General features: G+C 46.2%; 2 protein-coding genes across 11 annotated transcripts in view; one reads left to right on the top strand and one right to left on the bottom strand.

The window, feature by feature from the left end:
- The window catches only part of LOC148015669 (uncharacterized), a 160,394-nt gene extending 135,249 nt beyond the window's left edge, over window positions 1-25,145 (top strand). For 5 of the 8 annotated variants that reach the window (XM_087665044.1, XM_087665043.1, XM_087665040.1 and 2 more), the window contains 2 exons: window positions 24,424-24,495; window positions 24,596-25,145. In XM_087665044.1, coding sequence (XP_087521170.1) covers window positions 24,424-24,495; window positions 24,596-24,808 — 285 coding nt within the window. In that variant the 3' untranslated portion in view covers window positions 24,809-25,145. Of the gene's footprint in view, window positions 1-23,307; window positions 23,427-24,423; window positions 24,496-24,595 lie in introns of those variants that run through there. The other 3 variants (XM_087665047.1, XM_087665042.1, XM_087665046.1) reach the window with 2 other exon arrangements.
- On the bottom strand, window positions 20,253-23,360 carry LOC148015670 (uncharacterized). 3 transcript variants are annotated; one of them, XM_087665049.1, is made up of 4 exons: window positions 22,248-23,360; window positions 22,125-22,146; window positions 21,645-21,730; window positions 20,253-20,451 (listed from the first exon to the last, which is right to left on the bottom strand). In XM_087665049.1, exons 1-4 carry the CDS (start codon window positions 22,322-22,324, stop codon window positions 20,427-20,429), a joined length of 210 nt encoding a protein of 69 aa, XP_087521175.1. In that variant the 5' UTR covers window positions 22,325-23,360; the 3' UTR covers window positions 20,253-20,426. The 3 variants fall into 3 exon arrangements, 2 of the variants coding, with proteins under 2 accessions (XP_087521175.1, XP_087521174.1); XR_015688310.1 differs by having other exon boundaries at window positions 21,645-22,146; XM_087665048.1 differs by lacking the exon at window positions 20,253-20,451 and having other exon boundaries at window positions 21,224-22,146.
- Window positions 25,146-25,593: the final 448 nt, after the last annotated feature.

The following is a 25,593-nucleotide window of genomic DNA, read 5'->3' as shown; positions in this document are numbered from 1 at the left end:
TCTCTCTCCCTCTCTCCAGCTCTCTTGAAACCCTACAATGCAAAATGTGGTCTTCCTTGCCAATCCTAGCCCCTTATCACCCTGCCCAGGCCTATACTCACCTTAGTCTTGCTCCCTTCACCAATATTTAACCCAAATTTTCACTTTTTACCCTTTTTTTCCATGTTTCAGCCTATTATACAGCAACGGAAAACCCTACTGCGTGCTCCAATGTTTTTCTCCTATCCTACCTAAATGCAAGAAAAAATCACAAGGGAAATACCTACACTACTCCAACATGCTTTTCCAAGTCCAAAAACCAAAAATCTACTTGCTAAGAAGATCGAATACCTCTTCAAACTCCCTCGCTTCCTACCTATCTACCTCAAGCATCGGTTTGGAAAAAATCCTACTTCGATGCTCGATTCGAAGCGCGCAAGCGCTTAAGGCTTGAATCCGTTGGTCCCGGCGACGGAACCAAAATGTGGGAGCTTTTGCTCAACCGCCAAGACCCACGGACCGCTTATTGCTTCAAGCGTTCCAAGCCGAGCATTAATGGCTACCTCTCACATAGCCGACGCGCTACCTATCCATGAGTATAGTGAGCTTATCTCCATACCGATCGAGTTACCTCCTCTCCCGCGCACTCCTGTAGCTCCACGATCCAATTGCAAGCTTCAAGCTAGCTCCATCCTCAAGCTCCATGCTCCAAGCTCCATTGCTACGAGCAAGACAAGAGAAGAAGATAAGATAAGAAGAGAGGAGAAGATGGAGAGATTCTCCTCCCCGGTCCCTCACCCTCACACACTCACTCCCTCACACTCTCACACTCCCTCTCTCAAGCACAAGCTCAAGCAAGTAAGAACGAGAAGAAGAAGAGGAAGAGGAGAGCCACTTTTGGCCACACACAAGAATGAGCTTCTCATTCACTTTTCAACTTTATATACAAAACCCTAAATCCCTTTTGGGCCATCATCCCCTTATCCCCTTTTTTACATGGCTGGCCATGGTCTAGGCCTTTTTTCCCATTGTCCTCCTATCTTCCTAGCTTCCTTTCCACTGCTCATCTACATTTACAAATTGCACGGGTAAAAGCCCGGCACTCTTTAAAATAAATCATGGTGCGCCTTGCGCTTTTTTACAACAGGATAGACTCGCGTTTTTTCTCATGCACATTTTTCCTTGATTTAGGACTTTTCTGCACTTCTTGTGTTTTCAAATTCTTCTTGGCGCGCCTTCGTCTTCTGTTTCACTTTTGCCTTTGCCTTGTCTTCTGCTTTAGATTTTCCCGCTTTTCCACCTTGTTCATTTGAGGTTTAACATGCAGCATCAATAGGGATTCCAGAACACGCAACAAACAAGCATGCTCCTACAGCAATCTCTGTCTCAAAACTCTAGACAGTGGTCTGTACTGTTTTGTGTGTGTGTGTGTGTGTGTGCGCGCGCGCGCGCAGGGGCTGGCCAGCGGAAAGCCGCAATTAGATCGCAGGTATTAGGGCACAGGTACAGCAGATGGGCCACAGAAATCGACCTGCAGGTCAAGGGTAGGAGCCCACCCAGTCGCAGCAGACAGGCTCCCTCTCTCTCTGTGCACACAGGGACAGGCCTTCCAAGGACAGCACACAGGGCACAGTATTAAGCGCACAGGTCAGGGCTGGACACCCCACAGGTGCAATCTGCAAATGCTCCCTCTCTCTCTCTGTTTCTCTGTCGCTCTGTGTGGGCTTCACTGCAGGGCAGCATGGCTGCAGATCTGGCTGAATGCAAGGCAAGCACAGGAAGGCAAGGCGAGTGCATGACCAGGAAGGCAAGGCGAGCACACAGTCTCTCTCTTTTTTTTTCGTAAAAGGTAATTGTATTAATTACGAAAAAAATACAAGATTACTTGATTACAAGATACATGATGACAATAAGCCATCATGTGAAGAGGTTCTCTCACTCTTTCTCTCTCTCTTTTTCTGATTACAAGAGACACGAGGGCCCTAGGCCAACGTGTGGGGAAACCCCGTAGTAATGCACTAAAAAGGTTACACCAATCATGGCAACGACCCAGAGGCAATTGCCATATGCCAAGGATGCAAATCCTCCCAAGGGAGCAAGTCGGAGTGTCGGATGAGATCTAGCTGCCAATGCAAGAGCCCTTTAAGCCTGGCAATGTGTCGCGGAACATTAGAGGCCGAATCAAAGAGAAAAGCATTGCGCATAGTCCAAATGTGCCAGCATCCCCAGTATCTGAAAAAGTGAAATAAGATCTTCACATGCAACTGTGGCGGTGTGGGATACTTCAGGCACACAAAAACCCAGTCGAAAGGAGTTAGTGAGGACCCCACCACCGCGCGCCAAATGTGCGACAAGAGTGACCACATATTCTTGGCGAGCGGGCAAGAAAGAAAACGATGTCGGGCCGATTCCGCCGGTGTGGTACAGAAGAAACAATTGCCAGTCGAGATGCGACACTTGGCAAGGGCCGAGGCAAGAGGAAGACCACCAATCATCACCCGCCAAAGAAAGACCTTGCATTTGAAAGGTGTCTTATTCAGCCAGCCCTCCATCAGCGTTGTCTGCCACCATGACAGCGATTTCCGCAGTCCCCAAACAGTATTAGCTTTCTCACCCAGCCATTGGTGATCTTGAATGAGAAGATGATACACCTGATTAGTAGAGGCCTTTTCCAGACTCAACCGGCCTGCAAGGTCCCAGTCCTGCCAAGGGCGATCCACAGCCAGGGCAGGAAAGGGTTGCCTACCCTGAAGCTCCGACGAAAGCTTTTGCCATAAATCACGGTATCCGCGCGGAATCTTGAAGAGTCGCCTAGCAGTCCGAAACGATACGAGGACATTGCGAGTGGCAAGGGTAGCATCCGCAACCGACGTCACACCTAAACGGGCCATGCGGTTAAATCTTGGTCTGAGCTGATGTTTATCTTCCCATGAAAGGAGTCTCGATACTGCCAACAATTCCAGCTGAAAGGAGTTAGTCTGCAAGCGGTCCCCTACTGGGTATCAACGGGCCTTTTGGAGCACCACTTTCCAAGAGCCGACCAAGTGCAGTAACAAAGAGGAAGAGGGACTGGAAAAACGAGAGTCAGCATTAAGGACATGCCACCAGGAGGCCCGAAGCCGTGTGTTACCATGGCGGAGCCCGCTGTCCTCAAGAAAATAACGGGCTATGATGGTCCACGGGTGATGATCCACACACATGGCACGAAAAAGGGACCAACGGAGAGCTAGCATATGAGTTTCTGCATCCAAAATAGCTCCACCACCCATGCGCTTAGGGGTACATATATGTGACCATGAAATCCACGAAATGCCTGCTTGCAGTGAATCCTTCTTCCATAGCATGAAACGGATGGGATGAGTGAGAGCCTTCAAAGTAGTAGGCGTCCATGGCAACAAAGGCAGGAAATACGTTAGCATTGGTAGCATGATTGTCTGGGCCACTTTGAGGCGGACATGGAATGGCCACGCTTGCGACTTCCAATACATAAACTTCGCCGCCAGTTTTTGTGAAATCCACTCCAGAAGGTCTTTTGGCCGTACATCCACCCCCAATGGGTATCCAAGATGCCTGACAATGGAGCCACGGGAAACCACCTGGCCTTGCAAGCCTAACGACTATAAATCAGGCTCCGTACAACTGAGAATGGCTGACTTAAAGGCATTGATGCGAAGCCCAGAGGCCTGACCAAAGAGTGTCCAAACATCTAAGGCCCTTCGAATGTTGTTCCTGTCCGCCTGCAAAATCATAAAGGTGTCATCAGCCAAAGATTGGCTAACGAAGTGCTGACCCAAAGGGAGAGACAGGCCTGCCAGCTGAGCAGAGGCTGCCATGGAGGATAACATTAAAAGGACCGGGTGAGTCGCCAGGGCAAAGAAGAGAGGGCTCAAAGGACAACCCTGTCTGACCGAGCGTGCAAGGACAAATGGCTCTGTAACCCCACCATTGAGCATAACTCTGGAGGAAGCCGCAGCACTAATGGTGTAGATCAATCGGGACATCCGGGTACCAAAGCCCATAGCAGACATGAGATCTGCAATGAAAGACCAGTCCACATAATCAAACGTCTTTTCCAAGTCCAATTGAATCAATACCACTTCCTGACCGGAGTGCCGCGCATAGTCAATAGCCATTTGCACATTTAAGATATTATGCAGGATGTTGCGGCCCTTAATGAAGCCATATTGGAGAGGATGCACAATAGCTGGAAGGTGCTTGTGTAGCCGATTCGCCAGCACTTTGGAGTAGATTTTATACATGGAGCCCATCAAAGAGATTGGTCTCCAGTGTTGCAGCTTTGACGGCGAAGGGACCTTTGGAATTAGTTTGATAAGGCCTTCTTTCCATGAGGAGGGCATGACCCTTGTTTCCCAAACCTGCTGAAATATGACCACCAATGGCTTCACCAACTGCGTGGCCGAGGTCTGAAAGAATTCATTAGTGAGACCATCCCAGCCAGGACTTTTATCCTTCGGCAGGTGCAACAAAACATCCATAACCTCCTCCTCGCAAATATCGGCCTCCAAAGTGGCTTGCATATCAACTGGAACCTGCTGGCGGACCAGATGATAGAAGACCGAGCGGGCATGCGTAACCTGGCTAGAAGGCGAGGGAGAAGAACCAAGAAGTTCCATAAAATAATTTCTGCACATAGTGACAATGGTCTACGGATCAGTGACCATGCGACCTTCCGAATCCTGGAGTCTGGTCATATTTTCGCGAGCCGGAGACGCATGCAAGGCACGAAAGAACTTATGAGACTGGCAGGCACTATCTTGCAATGTGTCAGTCAAGTTATGCAGCTTGGCCTGCTGATAAGATTTCAACTGAAACACTTGAATAAGATGGGCCAAACGCCTCTCCAGTGACAGCAGAAAATCATCATCTGGGGAATCCAGGAGCAAGGAACGGACCAAAGCCAGTAAGTCCTCTGCTGCATGTCGACGTCGGCGACAAAACGAGGCATGATGGATCCCGTACTGCCGAGCAACCCGCTGCACATTAGAGAGCAGCCGTGCAAATGAAGGCAAGCCCTCAGAGGCGAAGTGCAATAAGGACCTCTCAATCAACTGCTGCATGTAGCCTTGGAAAATTGAATGCTTCAAATAAGAGGAGTTGAAACGTAAAGGGAGCCTATCCAGCAATTGCACAAAAGGTGCAATAGATTGTGCCCGCATCTCAAGCTGGAGGGGGAAATGGTCCGACAACGCATATTGCTGCAAGACCTTCATTTCCAGCATCTCGGGAAGAAAATCATCCCCCTGCATGATATACATTCTGTCCAGCCGCGACCAAGTAGTTGCATATTGTGCGGAATGAAAAGTAAACCCCAAAAAAGAAGGGTGAAGCCACGACCAAAGATCTTGCTTGAGTACGTGCAAAGCAAAGGAACTCCACACCCGGCTTTCTGGCGTATCCATTACCGAATGCCCTGAAGTGGACTGAGAAGAGTCAACACACATATTGAAATCACCCATCAAAAACCCCCTTCGGCCGAGTGACATGGAGCCCTGCAAAGTGGACCAAAGATCCCGTCGGGATGCGGGATCATTCGGAGCATAGAGGCCCAACAACCATAAAATCTCTCCTTCAAATAAAACTTCGATTACCAGAAAGCGGCCCTTCACATCATTTTTAACAAGGACAGGCTGATATTTCTCATGGACAATCATCAGCATGCCCGAATAGTGCGTAGCATGGGTCCCTGCATAAAACAGACGGAATCCATGACAATCCACAACTTTTCCTGCTTCACCGTGACTTTTGTGCTCAACTGCACACAATACATCCCACTGGTTCTCATGCAAGACGGTCCACATGGCATGTTGCTTATGGCGAGAGCAAATGCCTCGCACATTCCACGTGGCTATCTTCATGTATCCTCAAAGAAGGAAGTCAAGAACGAGGCGCCTGCTGCCTTGATTTCACCTTTTCCGCGAGAGCATCCAGGACACCCTCATCCAGAAAATCAGGCAATACTGCAACGAATTCTGGCGACCTGCTTTAGAGGTAGAAGGGAAATCCACTGCCTTGGGAGAGGGGTAGGGATAACGCCGATCCCAGGGTGTAATAACATTACCTTTGGCATCAAACACCAGCTTAGCAGGTGGGCCTTTGGGGCCGTCGGTATAGACTCTCCTTGGAGACTGATTACGGGGGGCAGACAGGGCCGTAGGACGCGCAGCCTGCTGTGAAGTGACCATTTCTTTCCTGCGCGTATACGTGCGCACTGAATCCTGGGAAGCAGTAGGCCCAAGATCCGCCAGGCCTACATCCAACTTTTTACCTTTTTTGGGACGTGCCTCAATCCAGTCAGTGCGACGGGCATCCATACTCAGGACCTGTTGTTTGCCTTTATCCATGACATGAGGAGACTGAAGGGCTTCCTGTGGCGTGGCATCAAGCACCATGTCATCCTTGGGCAGCACAACCTGCGCATCCTCTGAAGACGGTTGCCTTTCAAGGCATTCGGCCATGAAATGCCCCAATTTACCACATGAAAAGCAGTGTCCTGCAAAGTTGCCCCATTTTAAGCGGAAATGCAAAGGATGCATGCCTGAACAATTGAGGCGAAGACACGCGGGCCTTTTCCTGGCCGTGTCCCATGGCATGCATAAACGGTTTCGGTTCATCGCCCTGAGGCTTGGGGGAACCAGCACTGTTCCCACAACCGCCATCGCATCCTTCAACATGGGCCAATAGACCGCCGGACAATTTTCCACCTCCACCCACACCGGGCATTCTCGTTGAAGCAGACGCTGGAAGTCGGCCATGGGGCGCCATGGCACAACATGGACCAAGCGACAATCAAAGAATAGTGGCAACTTGGACAAGAGCTCAGCTCGATGTGTTTCCGATTTCAACAACACCTCATAAAAGCCGCGAGGTCCAAGGAAGATCTCCTCAACACACTCCCCTTGCAATAAATGGTGCATCCACTGGCGAATATGCGAAAGCACTGGGATCCTGCCAGTGAAGAAAAGTATAACTGCACGGTCATAAAACACCGAGAAGGATCGCAAGACTGATTTGGGGTCCACTGTGGCTTCCAGCACATCATCCGTTGCCGCATCAGAAAAAGATTCATTATTATGCTGGACATAATCGCCAAGCAGAGTATTAGCAAAGTCCAGCAAATGCTCCCAGTCAATTTCCTGCGAATCCACAGGATCAGAGGCCACTTGTGCATAGGAACGTTCCGGAGGACCCATTGGCTCATCAGAAGTATGCTTGGAGCATTTGCCGGTAGGCGGCAGTTCAAAACCCGGAGGCAACTCCTCCGTGCATGGCACCATATCCTCCGGCTCCTCTGCATCTGAATCAGGGCCAAGGGCTGACACCGTCCGGTCGAGAAAATCCATATCCAGGCCAGCCATACTGTTGTCTTCGCGTTCGCGCCCGCTCTCTCTCTCTCTCTCTCTCTCTCTCTCTCTCTGTGCAAGTCCCGCAGACTTGGCGGCCTCAACCGTGGCCTATCCCGAGGGAGCTCTCTCTCTGTGTACAGAGCAACGAGCACACTGAACGGGACACTGCCTCTCTGACGTCTGTGGGGCTTAGGGTTGACCACAACTGGGCGCCTCTGCAGAAGGGAGCAAAACGACCAGGCGCACCCGCGAACAGAAGAGAGGTTGAAGGCAGAGGGGCGTCTTCTATAGGCTGTTGTGCTTCAGGTTCTCTGCGCAGATCCAGAATCCGAAAGAAGAATAGGACACCACGAACAGACCCTGCGCAGGTCGGATGGGGAGCCACGACCCACAAGTCAGACGACCTTCGAAGCCTGCCAACAGTGGCAGGGACACAGGCGGGCTCCCTGTGCAGAAGACGCAGGTACCCTTGTATGCTATGATGGTGCTGAGAACGACCTCTGCAAGGGTATAGAGCCTACGCCCAACAGGCAGCGCAGCGTAGGCAGAAGACGAAGCAAGGCGCAGGCTGACAATGGGCTGAGGACCAAGGACGAACAATCCGAAAGAGGCAGGGCGCAAAAACCCTACGACAAGTCCCGTCTCGCCATCGCTGGTCTCCTCTCTCTCTCTCTCTCTCTCTCTCTCTCTCTCTCTCTCTCTCTCTCTCTCTCTCTAGATTGTATGGAGTCTGTATACCATTTTGTACCTACTCACCTAGTTCACCATAACACTAGATAGTAGCTTTACTGGGACTTGGAAAACTTCCCAAAAATTTTGTATGTAACCTTTTGGTCTCTCTCTCTCTCTCTCTCTCTCTCTCTCTCTCTCTCTCTCTCTCTAGATTGTATGGAGTCTGTATACCATTTTGTACCTACTCACCTAGTTCACCATAACACTAGATAGTAGCTTTACTGGGACTTGGAAAACTTCCCAAACATTTTGTATGTAACCTTTTGGTCTCATAGGCCAACTTGGCCTTTTGTAGATGTTAATGTAACTTTCTCTCTCTTTTTTTTTTCGTAAAAGGTAATTGTATTAATTACGAAAAAAATACAAGATTACTTGATTACAAGATACATGATGACACTAAGCCATCATGTGAAGAGGTTCTCTCTCTCTCTCTCTCTCTCTCTCTCTCTCTCTCTCTCTCTCTCTCTCTCTCTCTCTCTCTCTCTCTCTCTCTAATTACAAGAGACACGAGGGCCCTAGGCCAACGTGTGGGAAATCCCCATAGTAATGCACTAAAAAGGTTACACGAATCATGGCAACGACCCAGAGGCAATTGCCATATGCCAAGGATGCAAATCCTCCCGAGGGAGCAAGTCGGAGTGTCGGATGAGATCTAGCTGCCAATGCAAGAGCCCTTTAAGCCTGGCAATATGTCGCGGTACATTAGAGGCCGAATCAAAGAGAAAAGCATTGCGCATGGTCCAAATGTGCCAGCATCCCCAGTATCTGAAAAAGGGAAATAAGATCTTCATATGCAACTGTGGCGGTGTGGGATACTTCGGGCGCACAAAAACCCAGTCGAAAGGAGTTAGGGAGGACCCCACCACAGCGCGCCAAATTTGTGACAAGAGTGACCAGATATTCTTGGCGAGCGGGCAAGAAAGAAAACGATGTCGGGCCGATTCCGCCGTTGTGGTACAGAAGAAACAATTGCCATTCGAGATGCGACACTTGGCAAGGGCCGAGGCAAGAGGAAGACCACCAATCATTACCCGCCAAAGAAAGACCTTGCATTTGAAAGGTGCCTTATTCAGCCAGCCCTCCATCAGCGTTGTCTGCCACCATGACAGCGATTTCCGCAGTCCCCAAACAGTATTAGCTTTCTCACCCAGCCATTGGTGATCTTGAATGAGAAGATGATACACCTGATTAGTAGAGGCCTTTTCCAGACTCAACCGGCCTACAAGGTCCCAGTCCTGCCAAGGGCGATCCACAGCCAGGGCAGGAAAGGGTTGCCTACCCTGAAGCTCCGACGAAAGCTTTCCCCATAAATCACGGTATCCGCGCGGGATCTTGAAAAGTCTCCTAGCAATCCGAAACGATACGAGGACATTGCGAGTGGCAAGGGTAGCATCCGCAACCGACGTCACACCTAAACGGGCCATGCGGTTAAATCTCGGTCTGAGCTGATGTTTATCTTCCCATGAAAGTAGTCTTGATACTGCCAACAATTCCAGCTGAAAGGAGTTAGCCTGCAAGCGGTCCCCTACTGGGTGCCAACGGGCCTTTTGGAGCACCACTTTCCAAGAGCCGACCAAGTGCAGTAACAAAGAGGAAGAGGGATTGGAAAAACGAGAGTCAGCATTAAGGACATGCCACCAGGAGGCCCGAAGCCGTGTGTTACCATGGCGGAGCCCGCTGTCCTCAAGAAAATAATGGGCTATGATGGTCCACGGGTGATGATCCACACACATGGCACGAAAAAGGGACCAACGGAGAGCTAGCATATGAGTTTCTGCATCCAAAATAGCTCCACCACCCATGCGCTTAGGGGTACATGTATGTGACCATGAAATCCACGAAATGCCTGCCTGCAGTGAATACTTCTTCCATAGCATGAAACGAATGGGATGAGTGAGAGCCTTCAAAGTAGTAGGCGTCCATGGCAACAATGGCAGGAAATACGTTAGCATTGGTAGCATAATTGTCTGAGCCACTTTGAGGCGGACATGGAATGGCCACGCTTGCGACTTCCAATACATAAACTTCGCCGCCAGTTTTTGTGAAATCCACTCCAGCAGGTCCTTTGGCCGTACATCCACCCCCAATGGGTATCCAAGATGCCTGACAATGGAGCCACGGGAAACCACCTGGCCTTCCCAGCCTAATGACTGTAAATCAGGCTCCGTGCAACTGAGAATGGCTGACTTAAAGGCATTGATGCGAAGCCCAGAGGCCTGACCAAAGAGCGTCCAAACATCTAATGCCTTTCGAATGTTGTCCCTGTCCGCCTGCAAAATCATAAAGGTGTCATCAGCCAAAGATTGGCTAATGAAGTGCTGGCCCAGAGGAAGAGACAACCCTGCCAGCTGAGCAGAAGCCGCCATGGAGGATAACATTGAAAGGACCGGGTAAGTCGCCAGGGCAAAGAAGAGAGGACTCAAAGGACAACCCTGTCTGACCGAGCGTGCAAGAACAAATGGCTCTGTAACCCCACCATTGAGCATAACTCTGGAGGAAGCCGCTACCACGTGCACGTCATGCATGTACGGAAAAAGGATATAGGATTGATGAGAGAGGTATGGAAGTCGAGGCTAATGCCAACTAGATAAAAAATGTACAAGTTGATTTGGAACCAATGTTTAAAGCATTTGCTGCCAACAAGCACAAACTCAATGAAGCGTAGAAAAGTTCTTTGCTACCTACATAGAAGAAGATTCACAAAGATGCTATGGCCCTTCCAATGGAGGTGTTGTGCACTTGGTACTATGATTTTGCTTCTTCAAGTCTATTCATGTTCTTCATGGGGAGACTATCAACAAAAGAGGAGTTTTATGCATGGTTTCAAGTTATTCTTATGAAAGTACACAACAGAAGAGGAACACAAACACAGAGAGAAAGGAAGAGAACGACAGTAGGAAAAGGAAGAAAGAAATTTGCACTAACTGAAGATGAATGCTGAATACAACAGTGTGGACTGATCAGTCCCTGCATGCAGCCCAAGGTGTCAGTTAGGGCACTAGATCAGGCTGACAATGACAACAGCAGCACCGGAGATGAAGGGGAATGTCGAAGAAAAAGTATGCTCCCAAAACCTGCAAAAGAATGAATGAATTTGCCACCAAGTGAGTTGTGTCCCCCCAAAACTGGCTGACTGCGGTCCACATGGCCCCCAAGGCTATCCAACCTGCAATAAATGCCGTTGGCAGCAATAAACAAAGTGAAAAAATGCTGTTGTGGTTGTTTGGGCAAAATTGTAGCGTTCTGGAGCAAGGGGGCCCACTAGTAGGGCAGCAATGACTATATCTAACTGGCAAACACAAGAAATGCATACTCAAATGTGCAGAAACTAACAAAATGCAAAGAAATACACACTAAACTGTCAGAGCTCCAGTGTCTCCGTCAAACTTTGACGGAGCTCACAACTAAGAGATGACAGAATGACAAACCCTAAAATAGGTAGGTTAACACCCCCTCTCAAATCCTAGGAGTGTCTAAAGACCCAACAATCTCATGTGATGAAGCATGGAAGCCTTGGGCAAAGGCTTCATGAAGAGATCTATTGCATTGTCCTCCATGAGACAATAGGCCACCCATAACCTGGAATCCACAATCCGCTCTCAAACATTATGGTACTGAACCTCGATGTGCTTCGTATGAGCATGAAACACAGTGTTCTTAGCCAAAGCTAGGGCACTCTAGTTGTCCACACGTAGTTGAGTGGGTCCTGTTTGGGGAAAGCCAATCTACCCAAACATACAACAGAGTCACATTGCCTCCATAGCAATCAAACAAAGGGTGCAATACTATACCTTTGTAGAAGAAAGTGCCACAATAGGCTGCTTCTTATTGCTCCACGAGATAGCTCCTGATTCAAGGGAGAAAGCAATCTTGTAGTGTACCATCTCAAATCCACATCACTTGCCCAATCAAAGTCACTCCATCTAGAAAGAGTGGCTCCCTTTCCATACATGATCTCGTAGGATTGAGTCCCTGTAAATAGTACAAAAAGCGCAAAGCAACTCTCCGATGAGCCTAAGTAGGAGCCTTCATGAAAGAAGACAACAATACCACCACAAAGGAAATATCCAACTAACTGTGAATAAGCCAGATCAATGAGCCAATAAGGCACCTGCACTAGGTAGCATCCGAAAGGGGATCACCTACTCCCAATAACTTGGACTCGAGGTCCATGGGGCAAGAAATAGGCCAACGCGTAGCCATGCCAAACTCCGAAAGTAACTCAGAGATGTACCTATGTTGGGAAATAAACATGCCCTATGGCATCTAATAATTCTCCAAGCCAAGGAAGGATTGGAGGATCCAAAGATTTGTCATGTCAAACTCGTCACAATAGCTCCAGAATCCGATCAACCCCCTATGAGTCACTCCCTATGATAATAAGGTCATCAACATACAAAATGACTAACACACATTTGTCACCCACAACCTTGTAATAAAGGTTGGGGTCATGATCTGAATGATGGAAGCCACCCTGTAAGAAGAAGTGATCAATCCTCTTGTACCAAGCTTGACGAGCTTGCTTGAGGCCATAAAGAGCCCTCCACAACCTGTAAACATGGTCCTTCCCCTACATAAGAAAACCATGAGGCTATGAGACATAAATCTCCTCCTCCTAGACACCATTCAAAAAGGCCAACTTCACATTCGTCTGATAAACCAACCAATGGTAATGAGCAACTAGAGCCAAGATAGCTCAAATAGTGGACATCCAAATTGTAGGCGCAAAGGTCTCAAAGTAATCCAAGCCGGCCCACTCAGAAAATCCCTTGGCAACAAGCTCAACTTGGTTGATTTGCCTAGAGGGGTGTCTTAGGGATCTTAGTAATCCCTGACTACTACATGAGCCTCTGATGCTACCTAGGGATGGTTATAAGCTCAAATTGCTATGAAGGAGATCGAGAGGCCTTTGGTACCTATAATGGGCCTGTTTGTGGAAGGAACTCCCCCTCATGAAGGAAAGGTAAATCTTCCTCATCCAATAAAGAAGGCTTTTGCTCTGACGGCTCAAGTCCCCCCACAAGAAATCTAAGGATATAGAAAAGGGGTAGAAACACTTGATGACAATGTAGTAGATGGAGTTGTCAAGGGTTGAAGGGGAGGAGAGAAGGAGAGGGAGATGGAGCAGAAGAGGAAGGAGGGGGAGGAGGGGGAGAAGTCGTAGACAAAGGCGGGGTGCTAATGGGTAACTTGAAAGGAAGGGAAGGGGATCACAGTTCCTGTGTGTGTTGGGTTTGGGGGGGACCCACATGCCATGATGAAGAACCACTTGCAACAAAGAACGATCAATCGCGTCTTTGGAGGCCATAGCCTCATTGAAGATCACATCCCTACTTACCTCGATCTCTGGAGTCTTTGGGTTGTACAGCCGATAGCCCTTCGTGATCATGTTGTAGCCCATGAAGATAAGCTTCTTCGACTAGGGTCGAGTTTGCTCCCTCTTTTCTTCTTGTCCACATGACATATGCCTTGCATCCAAAGATACAAAAGTGAGATACGAAAGCCTTCATCCCAAAGAAAAACTCAAAGGGAATCATCCTTCAATACCAAAATAGGGGACGTGTTGCAAATATGTGCCATGGTAGCCATGGCCTCTCCCCAAGGAAATGGGGGAGACTCTGATGCTCCAACATCGGCCATTTCAAGCATGGTCCGATTGGTCCACTTCACCACACCATTCTCGAATGGTGCGTTTAGATGGGAATACTCCACCCGAATACCATGATCCCTACAAAACTAAAAATATATATTAGAACAAAACTCACTGCTATGGTCTACACGTACACCACAAACTTTAAAAGAGATTTGTGTTTTCGCAAACACCTTCCACTCGCAGAAGTGGGAGTACGCCTCGCTCTTATACTTCAATAAGTAGGGCCACACATAATGGTTAAAGTTGTCAACAATCGCCAAAAGATACTTGGCTTTCCCAAGGGAGGCCATGCCCATAGGTCCACAAAGGTCGACGTAAACCAACTCGAGTAATGTTGAAGCCATTCGAGTGGCAACTTGTGAATGAGGCTATCTATGCTACTTGTCCCTCAAGTAGTTGGGGCACAAAGTGTGAACGGGAGGGAAATCTAAAAGTCCCTCCACCATCTTCTTCCGAGAAGCCCATCTAATAGCATCAACTTTCAAAAGCCCATAACGAGCATGCCAAAGCGATCCAAGCTCATGTGAAAACTGCGCAACAAGCCCTGTGAGTGTGTAAAGTCCACCGTCTCGTGTACCTACCTAAAGAGCAGCTCCAATAGATGCACTTCTCCACGGTGATTGCATCCTAGGTGAAAATGACTTGGGTACTGTTAAGAAGAGTGCTAGGGTTTGCGCTGAGGACACACAGAGTGTACGATCACAACAGAAACACAAAGACACAGACACAGACACAGAGGGCAAAACTCAAACCCTAAATGCAAAACTCAAAACTCAAACCCTAAACGCAAAACTCAAAACTCAAACACAAAAACTCAAACACAAACAGAAGAAGGGAGAGAGAGAACACAACTCTGAAGTGAATGAATGCTGTAAATGAATGTAAGAGTGTACAGCGTGCTCAAGGGCAGAGCAATGTCAGAGCTTGACCTCCACCGAAGACGGATCCCAAGTCTGTGACCACCAGTCGGAGTGTAGGAGTGCTGAATAGTGAATGGCAGCAGGCTGGTCACCAAAACGCAGCAGTTTGGAGGCTAGAAACTGGTAAACGCAGCAGTATACCACCGATCGGGGGCTGGAAACTGTGCACAGTCTGCTATAAACAGCAAGCTGAAACAGTGTCTGAGAGTGTCAGGGCCTGCAATGCTGAAAACGCAGGCTGGCTAACCCTGGAGATGATGGACAGCAGGCTGAACAGCAGTTTGGGACAGTTTGAGCAGTTGCCAGCAGCTGAGAGCTGTTGCCTACAGCAATGGACAGGCTCAAAATGATGTGGCTACAGTCGATGATGGTTGGACAGCAAATGGAGGCGAGCTACAGGTTGGAAACTGGGCACCAACAACAGCAGAGGATGTGTGGGCTGGTGTAACCTGCAAAACAAGGATGATGGCTGAATGGGGGCAGCCTGTCTATTTATAGATATGGAGGGGCGCCCCAAAAATTAGGGTTTCCACTAAACTTTCTCGAACCGCTCCCCGTTTTAGGGTTTCCACTGAACTCTCTCGAACCACTCCCCATTTTGGGGTTTTACTCTAAAAGAGCATTTTTAGTGTGTTTTGGGGCTGTTTAAGAGGCTAATCAGCAAGTAATGCATATTTTAGCTCAATAGGTACTTGGCTGTGTAAGACCATAAATAGATGAAGTAAAAGCCCAAATTTGGTACATAAAGGACTTTGAATGAATAAAGTATGTCAATCCGACAATAAGGAAATGGAACCCACTCCTCATACAAGGACGAAAGAGTTGTCACCAATGGTGACAGATGACCCTCTGGATCTCTATCCTGCAGCCAATCTTGATGGTAAGTCATGTGGGAAGAGGCCCAACTATCCACATGCCAAGGCTTTTCCGCGGAAAAAGAAGCACGAGCTACATCCTCCACTGCAAACAAGTGTAAAACAATGGACTCAATGATAGCAGATGTAGCCGTTTAATGCTTAGATCTCTCCTTGGGCTACTTCTGCTAGCAATTCTCCTCCAAATGAGTGCCCTTGCTGCAATGGGGTTACTTACACTTGAAATCCTTTGAATCATCCTTCTTGTCCTCCTGTTTCTTGACCTTAGGCTTCTCCTTCTTCTGTCCCCCCAAACCTGTTGTAAAAGCCTTCATGGAGCCGAATCCACATGCATCTATATCTCTAAGCCGCCCTTCATACTCCAAGACTAGTGGGGCAAGGTCCTCTCGAAGAAGAGCATCTCAAGGTTCTCAAAGTCAAAATACTGGTATAGAATATATCAAACTTCAAAGATGGTAGCTAAGTCAAAAGAATCATGGCCATGTCCTCAGAACATATAATCTGTTTGAGAGATGCAAGCTTGTCTCTCATGTCCTCCAATTTATTGATGTGATCCTTCATGGAAGGAGAATCATCGACACTAAGCATCCAAAGATCTTTCTCAAGGGATATGCGGTGGGCAAATGTCTTTTGATGGTACAAAGACGCTAGCTTCTACCACACCTATGTAGCAATCTTCAATCTACGAACGTGCATTAGGACAAAATAGAATCATTGACACTGAGCATCCAAAGCTCCTTCTCAAGGACTGTGCGGTGGACTCTACAACAATCTTCAATTTGTGAACCTACGCTAGGACAGAATCTTGTAAGCTCATAAAAAGAAAGGATCTAGCTCAGGAGTTGAGCCGATCCCAGAGGGCGACACAGTACATCATTGATCTCACTTTGGGATCCTCCATAGGATGGGGTATAAGATGGGAAAAACCTCCCAAAGGTCAAAGGTATTGAGAATGCATTCCATCTTGTTGAGCTAAGAAATGCATTCTATGCTGATTAGCTACCTAAACAGCCCCAAAACAAGCTTAATTTAATGAAAACCCTAAAATGGGAAGCACTTCGAGAGTGTTTAGTAAAACTTTATTTGGGAGGGTCCATCCTCATCTATAAATAAGCAGGCTGCTCCCATTCAGTCTTACTCCCATCTGTGCACGTTTCTCTCCCTTGAGTGCAGATTTCAACCATCAGTCCACACACACGTGGCTGTCCATCCCCAACAACTGCTGCTACACCTTCCTCTGCATCTAGCACTCCATCATCAGCATTGGCAACGAGTTTTTGACCCTCCTTTGCATGCGATTGAATCTACCTAACATTGCCCATTGCATCTACAACTTGTGTTTGGTCTTTTCACACTAGGCAACAGTTCCTACATCAAGCGACAACATCCTCAACATCAAATGACAGTTGCTAGCCCTCTTCTACACCTGTCCTGCTTGCGTTTGGTGCTCCAAGCCCTCCTAGCACTTACGTTTGTTGCATCCTCTTCGTCCTACACTCTGCCTAGTGGTCATAGACTTGGGATCTGTCTCTTGTAGACATCACTCTCCAACACACTGCTCTATCCTTGGGCACATTGTATACTCTTACATTCATTTACAGCATTCATTCACTTCAGAGTTGTGTTCTTTCTCTCCCCTCTCTTTTATTTGTGTTCGAGTTTCTGTGTTTGAGTTTTGAGTTTTGTGCTTAGGATTTGAGTTTTGCTTTCTCTGCATCTAGCGCTCCTCCATGAGCATTGGCACCAAGTTTCTAACCCTCCTCTACGAGTGATTGGAGCTACCTGGCATTGGCGACTGCATCTACAACTTGTGTTTGGTGCTTTCACAGTAGGCGACAGTTCCTACATCAAGCAACAGCATCCTCCACATCAGGCGACATCTACCAACCCTCTTCCACAGCTGTCCTACTTGCGTTTGGTGCTCCAGGCCCTCTTGACACTTGCGTTTGCGACATCTTCTTCATCCTACACTCTGACTAGTGGTCACAGACTTGGGATCCATCTTCAATGGATGTCACTCTCTCACACACTGCTTTGCCCTTGGGCACACTGTATACTCTTATATTCATTTACAACATTCATTCACTTCAAAGTTGGGTGCTCTCTCTTCCCTCTTCTCTTCGTGTTTGAGTTTCTGTGTTTGAGTTTTGAGTTTGAGTGTTGCTTTCTGTGTCTGTGTTTGTCTCATTGCATTTCTGTTCTGGTCATAGCATCTTAAGACTAGGGTGATGGGTTTTCTAGGAAACATGGAGGGAGTGGGGAGGAGAGGACTACCATACAAACTGACTTGGTGACCTTTGGTCTTCTTGGTCTTCATGAAAATCATCATAAAAATCTTGCCACACCTTTCAAAGGAATAATGGGAATGCTCATCCTTTGAATCATCAAAGCCTACAAACTGGTGATAAGACATCTTCTGTGACCAGCAAAATACCCAAGAAATCTGTATTTGCAATAGACAGCCCCTTCAGTAGTGGAAATCAGCTATAGGTTCACAAGGAGATCGATGTAGATGGTCCGTTTGGAGGAGATCAGCCTACACCAAAGATTGCTACATTTGCACAAAACACTGATGTAGACTTACCATGATGATTTGGACTGTCGGCTGCACCGAAAAACAGTTGTGTTTGCTAATGGGGACTGTCGCCTACAATAGATCAGCTGCGTTTCAGCAAAACACTGATGTGGATGGCTCCGACTGCAGTCTAGGGGGGTCGCCTCGGCTCCAAACAGCTCTGTGTCCTCTTGTTTGGCAATGATACCATGGGAGAGTACGCAGCAGAAGAGGAACACAAACACAGAAGAGAAAGGAAGAGAGAGAGAGTAGAAAAAGGAAGAAAGAAATCTGCACTGACTGAAGATGAACATTGAAACAAAAGTAATATGCACTGATCAGTCCCAGCACACAGCCTGAGGCATCAGTGAGGCCACCAGATCAGGCTGAGAATAACAGCATTAGCACCGGAGATGGAGGGGAATGTCGGAGACGAAGTGTGCTCTCAAAACCTGCAGAAGAATGAATGTATCTGCCACCAAGTGAGGGGGGCTATATATAGTTGTGTCCCCCCAAAACTTGCTGACTGCTGTTCACATGGCCCCAGAGGTTGTTCAACCTACAATAAATGCAGAGCAAAGAAAGGTTGTCGTGACTGTCTGGGAAAAGTCACAACATCATGGAGCAAGGGGGCAACTGGCAGGCCAGCACTGACTGACACTTGATTGTTAGACACAAGAAATGCACATTAAAATGTGGACAACCTGAGAAAATGCAAAGAAATACATACTAAATTGTTAGAGCTCCAATGTCTCTGTCAAACTCTGACAGGAGCTCACAACTAAGAGATGACAAACTAACAAACCCTAAAATAGGCAAGCTAACGATTCTTATCCTAGGTCTATCTATTGATCATGCCCTAACAGCATATGAAAAGCTTGTGCTCATAAACATTGATCTAGAAAAGGCCTATGATAGGGCTCTGTGGGAAATGGCATATGAAAAGTTTGTGATCATAAACATTGATCTAGAGAAGGCCTACAATAGGACTCCGTGCGACTTCATACCTTTAGTGTAATCTAAAATTGGTTTTAGTTCTAGCTTTTGCAGAGCTATGGGAGCTTAGTTATGTAGCACCTCAACCTGCATTTGCATTAATTGCTATCTTCAGGAAGTCTTCCCCTTAAAGGTGCTCAATTCGTCAAGGATGTCACCTTGATAGCTCAGTGTTCAGTGATCAAATGTTCGCAAATGACAATGCCAATAATATTGGGGAGGATGTTGCCAGCATTGCAGCCCTTTTCAACCTATATGAGGAGTTGTGAAGTATCTGGTTCAAAAGTCAGCATTGCTAGACAATTCAATGCTTGACAAATTTCAGCTGAAATACATTAGACATGGGAGGGTTCTCAGATATTTAGGCTGCCAAGTGGGCTTAGGAATCACAAGCTAACAAAAGTTAACTGGTTTGCTAGAGAAATTGAAGCAAAATTTCTTACTGGAGCTCCCTTCCCCTCTCTTTGCTTGGAAAAATCACGGTGCTTAGACACATGTTGCAGTCTATGACTGTTTTCGTGGCTTCTATTTTCCCTTTCTATTAGTCAATCTGGGAGAGAATAGAAAAGGTGTTCAGAGATTTTGTCTAGTTAAGAGATTATAAAAAAGCCTAGCATAGTATCAGTTGGGATCAAGAGGTATTACGGTGTGAAGCTGGAGGGCCCAGTCTTTCGCTTGTAAATGATTGACCAACTTGGAGTCGACCCAGCTATTGGCAATACTACTCTGCACCTAGGATAAGGGGTCCGGAAAGGTAGCAGCCCCCAAAAGAGTGTCAGGTTTAGGAGTCATTCGGACCCCATTTGAAAACCATAAACAAATTTTGTGAAATAAACATAGACATGTTTGTTAGAAAAAGCCACAGCACACAAAACAAAGAGGAGAGGATCAACTTCTTTCCTTCCTGGATATCTGCGCCTCTAATCATGATCTTCTTCTAGTCCTCCAAAGCTACCTTTCTTCCTTCCATTTGTCTTCTACCTTGTCCTGCACACACCATGAACACATCAAGGAAAGTGCACTCATAAGCAAATTTGCTATGAAAATCGGAAATATACTAATTTAATACCCTCTTCATAACTAATCCTTTCTATTTTGAACTCAAAAATCAACTAATTGAATATTAGCACGCATCAATCTGCCCATCTCCATCCCCTACCTATAAAATCCTTGCCTTTGCAATTCCATGCATACTGCTGAGTAACTTGCTAAGTCTTCATTGTGTTCATCTTTGCTGCTATTTACTGCTGTACGCTATGTACCTTGCTTAATACCTCCATGTCCTCAAAGCTGCTCCTTAGTTCAATCAAAGCTAAGTCTTCCCTATCCCCATTTTTACTGCTAAGTACCCTTCTATGCACAGAGCTGCCCAAGCAATCTGCAAAGAAGCCCAATTTCTTGATTATTATACTAAAAAAGAATCCCATCTTCATCATTGCCCTATCATGCTTTTCCTAGCATGCCAAAAATTCATACAATTACAGCTCCCCCACCCAAACCAACTCGTTTGCATTATAAAAGGACACATCCTCCTAAAGCTACAAATAAGAAAACTGGTCCATCCACTCCATCACATGGCATCCAATCCAATCAGGCTCCTGCATTGCCACTTCCACCTCCTCCCAAGTCCCCTAAAAGGATTTCTCACAAGAAAAGGAGGCAATCAACATGTACCAAAAGTGATACATTGAAGGCAATTGCAGCTCATGAGGATGGTATGTCAATGAGGAAGGCTAGCACACAATGTGGAATGAGCACAACATCATTGGGAAGTGGATAATAAGCTTTTTTAGTATAATAATCAAGAGAAAGAGAAAGGGTCCAACAAAGGTATTGTTTGTTGAAGAAGAAAAAGCCCTTGTAGATTGGTCATTTTGCATGAAAGATACCATGATATCTTTAAATACATTGAAGCTGAAGGCAACTAAGCTAGTTCAATCCTACAAATCCCTTTAGTATGAAACTATGAGCACATGCCATGTAAGAACATGAATATCCATGAGGTGGTTTTAGATGAGAAGCACCAATTGTTGATGATGATATAACAATCCAAGACCCCCTTGATTGTAGCCAAGTGCCCACACACCCCATGCATGAGGACTTCGAAGGGAGATGTGGCCTGAACTGTTGTCAAGCATGGCTGTGAACAGCCAACCACTAATGCCTCCTTATCAGCCTGCATGTGAGCAATCCGACTCAAGAATCAACCCTGATTTATTTGAGCTTCTACATGTACCAGGAGAGGATATTCTCATCAATAGGGTAACTGGAGAGGTATTTGTTTACTATTCTCACTCACTTATACTCACATTTGATCAATACATAGATAGCCTAGGGTATCAGCTGAACTAAATATATATTCTCTTGCTAGCGTATGGTAAGCATAGTGTATCAGCTGAACAATATACTAACTGAGATTTAGGCTGGATTTGAAAATGTTGCTTTCTCTTGATATTCTAAGTATTGCCCTCGTTGTGATTAACAATGATCATAGCCAGCACGTACATTTGTAATTTAAGGTAGCAAACTGGATAGAGAGCACCATTTCTTGAGTTGAGTACAGAGGCTCACCTCTTTTTTTCCCCAATTCTGATGCTGGTTTCTGATTTTGTCCTTTTACAACGCACTGCCTCATCCTTACATATTCTGGTAACAGCCTGCAGAAGTGCACCACACCTTGAGTTCTCTGTAAACTTTGCTTACATCCATACATAAAGAAATTTGGGAAAATACAAAAATGTCTAGGAATGTGACCCTGTCATTAGACAGACAAATGGAGATTGGGCTTTTATGCTTCATTACACCCCACAGCATCTCATATCCTCCGGGTGGCCTCTTGCGAGAGCAAAAGTGAAACCATAAACTTGGAGCTGAATACTTCAAGATAAGGATGTCAGGTATGCTAAGGGTATACGAAGCCAAGAAAGCCAATCCCTTTTGAGAACCCTTTCCCATTGATAAGCTTAAAGATTAGCAAAACTATAAATCCAACCATTGCTGACCAGCCGTTGAGGATCTTGTTCTCAGGAGTAAATCTGAATCCAACCTTACCTTCATCAACAACCATCTGAATCTGCATAGCAAAGTGGAATAGGTTGCAAATATGTCTGAGTTATCTCAAGATAAGTAAAGTGCCCTCTTATCAGTTATGAATTCAAAAACATTTCTGCATACTTCATCAACCTCAATGTTGGATGCAGTCTTGCCACCTTGCACCTGCCCACCAAAGGCAATCTCCACAGACTCCCCATCTACTCTGGAATCCAGCTGAGACTGTGTGTTAATGTACCCATACTCTGCATCTACTTGACTGGATAAGTGATCAGGTCTCGAAGCGGCGGCGTGAGCACGCATAGCACAGGATTCTTGGGGAACCACTCCTTGATCTCCCCAGTTTTGAGATCAGATGTTCTCTCTGTGGGGGAGTAAATGAAGCATCAATCCTGCCACACATACATGAGGTCTGTTTTGGTGTGTGTATCTGATGCCCAGCTGCAAAATGACATCAGTTGACTTGCAAAGCGGGAAGGTGGATTGCTACCTGTGTGAGCCTTGCATTGATGAAACCCTCATTGTACACTCCCTTTGCAGGAGACGTGTTCTCAATGGCATACACCTCGCAATTGTACCATAGCAGGAGCACATCCTCACCATCCTGAGGGATGAGGTGGCGCTTGCCCTTGGGCAGGGCAGAAACTGGAATCACAGGCAACCAACTACTGTCCATCTCTTCAAGCTCAGTTTCAGCCAAAACAGGCGTCTTGTGTGCTACGAAGTTGCATTTGCAGGTCTGCTGTGAGCTCCTTTTGGAAGTAAGCTTCTTCTTGAAGTGTTTTGATCAAATGTTTATTTTCATCCCATCTTCTGAACCCCAATTTAGACAGCGTACATCTCAATCTGAAGCCCTCAGCTTCAACAACGTGCATCTCACCTTGAAGCGCTGCCATATTCTTCTATTCTGCCACAAGCTGCTGCCACAATCTTAATCTGGCATTTCGTCAAGGGATACACAGCAGTTTGTCATAGCAGCCAAAGTAGGATGGTGACCGCCCACTGAAGTGTAGAAACGGGGCAACAAATGGCAGGAGGCGAACTTGCAAAGCTTCATTTACAACAAAACAATAGACCAGACTCAGAAGATCAACAAGAAAATGTGCCTTGCCTGAACAACCTGCTGTGTCTGCTGATTCACCTTGAATTCTTACGTATGCGATCTCTGCCTTGGGTTCTGCAGGCACCATGAAAAAAGCATGGAAGATGCACCTCGAGAAAGCACCTCTAGCAAGATGAAGACTACCACACGAAAGGGCAAGACGAAGATTGTTGCAGCTCAGGCGAGCGAAGGGCCAGTCGATTAATCCAGATGCAAGGCTTCAGCACTGCATGCATGCTGCAGTGACACTTCACTGGTCCTTCCAGGCACTCTGCCCAGTGCGCAGCGCACCCTCGTTTGGCCACGTGTCGGGTTTGAAGGGGGGAGTGTGCTACGTAGCAGGGGATCAAAATCCCCATACAATTTCTTGTCTTTTTTTAGAGTTTTGTTTAATTTTTTTAGGTTTGGGCTGTGCCCACAGTGCTCTTCTGTCTAAGAGAGGTTTCCATCCTGCAAAACAAACAACTGTAAGGTCAAAAATTGTTCTTCACTAAAACTTGTGTGATTCATTTTAATCTTGGAGAACAGCTTTATAAACGTGCAATTACTTTGCATGACTTAAACAGTGGGTTAAAAGACCCAAAGTAAGAGCACATTATAAAAAGAGGTTTTCTCTGGGAGTTTTGGGTTATCATATCAGGTTGGTAGGTCCAAATTTCAATCCAATATTGCTGAATGCTATAAAGCACGAGGACGATTAGTTCAAGGCTCCGGAATTTCTCACCTCATGTAAAGCTGCTGTTAGTGAACCTCTGTCTAGTGGTCTATTGTGCTGTGGTCTAGCAAACAGTCCTCTTAGAGCCGCAGATGGTATCAGCAATATTCCTCGTCGCAGACAGAATAGGTGCCTGCGAACAGAATTGATGGTGTATTGGCTCTATTAAATTCTTATTATGCTTTCATGCATGAGCAACCAAAACTGTGATTATATCCATGCATTGATGAGAGGGATGATTCTTTCCTAATTGCAAAAGGCTATTGACTTTATTTCATATTTGGTTTTCATAGTTCCTTTGTCCCCTATGTATACCATACTAATTGTGTCGAGTCTTAGAGTCCCCGAACATAGAAAGTGTCCACGATGTTCGAGTGATAACTGTTGAATGTGACTAAAGCATCGAAAGTTTCCCAGAGTTTTTTTCTTTTTCTTTTTCTTTTATTGAAACTTGTATTGTGATTGCTAAAAGACTTGGTTAGCTTTGTCAGGAGATACAAGATCTTGTGGAAATTCCAATGGACTTGGGTTTTGGTGCCCCAGAGCTGCAAGAGGTAGTTTTGTACACAGCCGGTTCAGCTTTCAGGAGGAAGGGATAGCTACTATCGTGGCTTGGTTGGTTAATAATGTTTTGGTTTGTGGTGCTGTTTACAGTTCCTTCTGGGAGCAGCCCATTTCTGTCATGCAGAATCAGTTTCACCAATCAGGATTTCGGACAAATCCTATTTGCAAGAATACTTGAAGCAACTATTTGCAAGGGCGTCTGTAGCCAGGCCTCTGTACACTACTTATGATGAGAAGAAGGACTATCTCCGATCCATCTTGCTTTCGAAAGAAGAAGTTAGAAGTGCGTGGGAGTACTCTTAGATGATATAATCATTGCTTGCCTTCTTCTTCGAGGGTTTTTTCTATTTTTTTTCAAATGCATTAGTCTCATTTCCACGTCATGATAGCAAATTAGCAATGATGTCATATTTGTTCAGCCATTAATGTCCTCCAGACATGACAGTCATGCATGCTATGATGACATATTAATAGTTCCGCCATTGCCATTGCCATTGTCCAAGCAATTTTGCAGGGGGGCATCAGCATTCCATCCAAGCATTTTAAATATGCAATTTGCCACATCAAAGAATGATGATAATGCATAATCAAATCTGTTGTCGCAATCTACTATCGATTTGGCACATTTGGAAATTTTGACTCGGGTTGCAATTTTACACAATTAACTTCGCAATCTGTTTATAAGCATTGTCCTCATTGCTATTGGCAACGGTAATGGTTGAGGTGTTCTAATTGTTTTTTAATAAATTCACGTTAAAGTGGAGTTTTGGATAATCCAAGGTTAACTTGTTTTTGAGTTTTTGGGTTTTTTTTTTTCCTTGTGCACTTTTCCTCGTATTATTTTATCGTGCTTTGGAAGGTTAACTTGTTTTTGAGTTTTTAGGATTTTGTTTTTCCTTGTGCACTTTTCCTCATATTATTTTATCATGCTTTGGAAGGCCTCGTTTGAAACCTATTGTCGGGAGTCTAAAGAATGGTGTCGTGACTCATGGACTTGGGGTGAGTATAAAGATGTTGGGCAACTTGCTATTACCACTGCGCTGAAGCCGAGAGAGGTTGAGGGACTGAGTGGATGGAGGTCAAAGAAC

Source organism: Lygodium microphyllum, chromosome 24 (assembly GCF_053477565.2).
Source record: "Lygodium microphyllum isolate KBCC chromosome 24, Lygodium_microphyllum_v1.1.10, whole genome shotgun sequence".
Lineage (NCBI taxonomy): Eukaryota > Viridiplantae > Streptophyta > Polypodiopsida > Schizaeales > Lygodiaceae > Lygodium > Lygodium microphyllum.
Note: the sequence above shows the minus strand (reverse complement) of the source record. Positions and strands in the feature narration are given on the sequence as shown.